General features: G+C 51.9%; 1 protein-coding gene across 1 annotated transcript; it reads right to left on the reverse strand.

Annotated features, from left to right (window-relative positions):
* Positions 1-1,122: 1,122 nt before the first annotated feature.
* LOC101656906 (solute carrier family 25 member 39-like) lies at positions 1,123-2,465 on the reverse strand. The gene is given in 3 exon segments (XM_045285962.1): positions 1,123-1,791; positions 1,793-2,290; positions 2,404-2,465. Coding segments are annotated over 2 exon segments (1,047 nt in total). The 5' UTR covers positions 2,272-2,290; positions 2,404-2,465; the 3' UTR covers positions 1,123-1,223.
* Between the last annotated feature and the right edge of the window lie 1,041 nt (positions 2,466-3,506).

Consider the following 3,506-nt stretch of genomic DNA (forward strand, 5'->3'; position numbering starts at 1 on the left):
TGGTTGGGGCTTCAGGAAGCAGTTAAGAAGACAGGAAACATGCGGGGTGTTTCTAGTGGGTGCTAAAGCCGAGGTTCTCAACCTGTGGATCTAGACCCCTTTGAGGGTTCAATGACCCTTTCACAGGGGTCGCCTAATACATCCTGCATAATCAGATATTTACATTATGATTCATGACAGTAGCAAACTCACAGTTATGAAGTAGCAACGAAAAAAATTTTATGGTTGGGGGTCACCACAACATGAGGAACTGTCTTAGAGAGTGGCAGAATTAGGCAGGTTGAGAACCACTGTGCTAAAGCACTGGAAGAAGGCAGTTGCTGAACCAGGAGCAGCTGTACTTCACTGCAGCTACAGCATATGAAAAGGAGGGGTTGGGACAGCCTGAGATTGGAACTAGGGTGGTGGGGGTGGATGAAAAACAATGCCAATTCCCACTTTGTCAGACCATGGCACCCTGAGAATAAAACATTTCAGATTTAAAAGGAAAAAGGTCGGTGACAAAGGGTCCATCTTCATCTCATTGTTGCTCAGAATGGCTGCTTATAGCCCATTTTTCATCCAGGGCTCATGCTGAAGGTTACCAACGAGGCCCTTTAAAGACAAAGTCTTGCCATCCCTGCCTCTCAGGAGAACTCTAGTCTTACTACTTCCAACACGGATCAGCTTGTCCTTTCCACAGGCCGTGGCAGTTTTGGTTCCAGATGGCATGTGACGTTGCACTGCATTTATGTAAAATTCCTAGCCCTGTGATATTCATCAGGAGTTGGCCAAAGTTCCCTTGAAGAACTACAGAAGAGTTTTAATTTTTGCTCCCTTCTAAAGGGAAAGAACACAGGAAATTATTTATAAAAGTGGTCAGAGTATAGCTATCTACAAGACTTGACAGTTTGTTTGTTTTTTTTGTTTTGTTTTTTTTTTCAGATGTAAGGAATTAATAGAGGTAGGGGAGACTGAGGCAGGCCCAGTTACAGCAAACATACAGGGGCAGGGAGGTAGGGGACAGGTAGTAAATTTGGTCTTGAACTTGGTGGGGTAAGAAAGGATCCTTGAGTCTGGGGTATGGGGTGTAGCAGGAAGAAGGCCGGATCTGGGAAGGGCCTGAGGGTGGTCTGGTGGGGGGAGGCCGCAGGGCCCGCCCCTCAGTGCTGAGGAAAAGGCACTTGGCTCAGTCTCGTTCAGCCCACAGCCCACCCAAGGAGATGGGAGTCCCTGGGCCCCTTTCAAGGGCCTGGCAGCCGCTGCTGATTGAGCTTCCGGAAGAAGCTTTTGCCAAACTCGTAAGTGCTGCTCATAATAGCACAGGAAGCGGTGGCCTTGATGATCCGGGGCAGGAAGCCTACAAAGAGCCCCTTGGTGCCCGACTCGGCCTGGATCCTCCGCAGCAGCACCCAGGTGGAGTTGACGCGTGGTGGCCTCACTCTCAGAGCCTCCACTGTACCCAGCGCGGCCTGGCGCTGGGTCTTCACCACGTCAAAGGGCAGAGTCAGGATGGCGGCCACCGTCCCTGAGATTCCGCCAGCCACAAAGCTGATGCCCACGGATGGCTGGTCCTTTGGCCTGGGCCCATTCAGCCAGCTCTTCTCCAGCTCGTAGTTAAACCAATACAGGGCTGAGAAAGGCACGTGCCGAAGGGCGGTGGGCCCCCAGCCCAGCCACAGGGAGCGCCAGCCGCCCCTAGCCACTGCGGCCTGCGCAGAGGTGCCCAGTTCCCGATAGGACACATGCTGAGCCTGTAGCTTCGTCCTCACCAGCTCCAGGGGGCTGACCACAGTCACAGTGCCCAAGCGGGCCAGCCACCGTGGGGGCATAGAGGTCGGAGGTCAAGGCTCGGTCACACAGGAAGGTCTTGAGTTGGTCATAGGAGGTGAAGTAGATGGCAGTGGCCGGCACAGTCATCACCAGGGTGGCTGGGAGGCCACTCCACAGGGTCCTGGCGCCCTCGTGCCGCACAATCTTCACAAAGGCATCCGTGGTGCCAGTGAATCGGGTGGGGTCATGAAACCAGGTGGTGCAGCGCGCGCTGTGTGGGCACAGGTAGAGGGGCTCCAGGACACCATTGCAGTACAGGAGGCACTTCCATTTGGTGTAAGACAGGCTCCAGAGTCTAGAAGGCGGCTTCAGTTTGGTGGCCACCGAGGGGCGCTGGGACTGCAGACGCACCTTCACCACGTCCAGGGGCGTCATGAAGAGAGAGGTAACCACTGCCCCAGCGCCCGAGGCCACCATTTGTTGGAGGGGGCTAATGCCCCCCGGGTCCTGGTCAGCCATCTTGTTGTAGTCTCGATCCAGCTACGGCTTCAGAGACACCTCCCATCAAACTTCTAAAGCCAAGTGTTGTCAGCTCTGCTCTGCCGCTGAGGAAACTGAGGCTCGGGGAGGAGACGACCCACCCAAAGTCACTGACTAGGCCGGTGCTCGCGCGGCTCGGCGCCCGGGACCAGGCGGGCCCATAGGGGCTCCGCTGCCGGCACACGGTCGGCCGGCGTTCACCCCGCTCGGAGGCCTCGACTTGACAGTTTTAAGGGAATCAACATCCATCAAACCACTAGCTAAGAGAATAAAGATATCAGTTTAACTGATTGTCTGCTTGATGGGGCAATTTGGTGAGCTGATTGTGTTTGAGTTTTTCATTTGTCTGTTTTCTTTTTGACATTGTATAGACACAACCCACATTAAGCAAATCAGACAAGTTATAGACTGAAAATCTTGCAATCCTTAAGTAAAAAAAAAGTGGGCAATATGTTTTAAAAGGTGAAACATTCTATGGAAAACAGTGCCTTATTACAGAATTGGATGTAATTCAATGTGGTAAGTTCACCACCACTACCCTCCCCAAACAAGAAAGAAAAAGCTATTCGTACCAGGGAATGGAGTCTGCAGAAATTGATTTTGTGGAGGGAGGGTCCTTCTGGGCGGACAATTTGCTCTCAGAAAATTAGAGGACAGCGTATGAGCTTCTGGGGACTCAAAACGAACAGGTGTCTGCTTTGCCTTTAGAAACCGCTCCTTTCTTACAGCCTCTCGTTTTTCCTGGATGCTTGCCTCAGGGGGTAAACCTGAGCCCTTGAGAGATAAAAGATTCTAAGTCCGGGAGAGCCTGAATAATTGGATTCTTGGAAGGCATTACTTTTGCAAGATTCTATCATATTCCTGGGAGCATTTTCTGTTAAAGGGGAAAAAAATCCCTTTCCTATTAAGAAAGAATACGAATGAAGTTGCTTAATTTCCTAAAGTAGGTGATGTAGAGGATTCTTTTCCTGACTTCATCCTGGGGGGCAATGTGAACACTGGGACCAGGTGCTGCTGATTCCTGAGAAAGGCGAAGTGCCATCCTTGTGGGGAGTGGGGGCTGCCTTGTAGCACACACAGAGAGCCCAGAGCACAAAGGACAGAGTCGCCAGAGTCATTTTCTGACCTCGCCTGCTGAGAGATATGAGATGTAGGTCTTCATGCCAGGAGCCATGCTGTAAACTGAGGCAGGGCCATCTGACAGAGAGTTCAGT

This window comes from Echinops telfairi, unplaced genomic scaffold (assembly GCF_000313985.2).
Source record: "Echinops telfairi isolate 266 unplaced genomic scaffold, ASM31398v2 ScPeMD7_5;HRSCAF=22, whole genome shotgun sequence".
Taxonomy (NCBI): domain Eukaryota; kingdom Metazoa; phylum Chordata; class Mammalia; order Afrosoricida; family Tenrecidae; genus Echinops; species Echinops telfairi.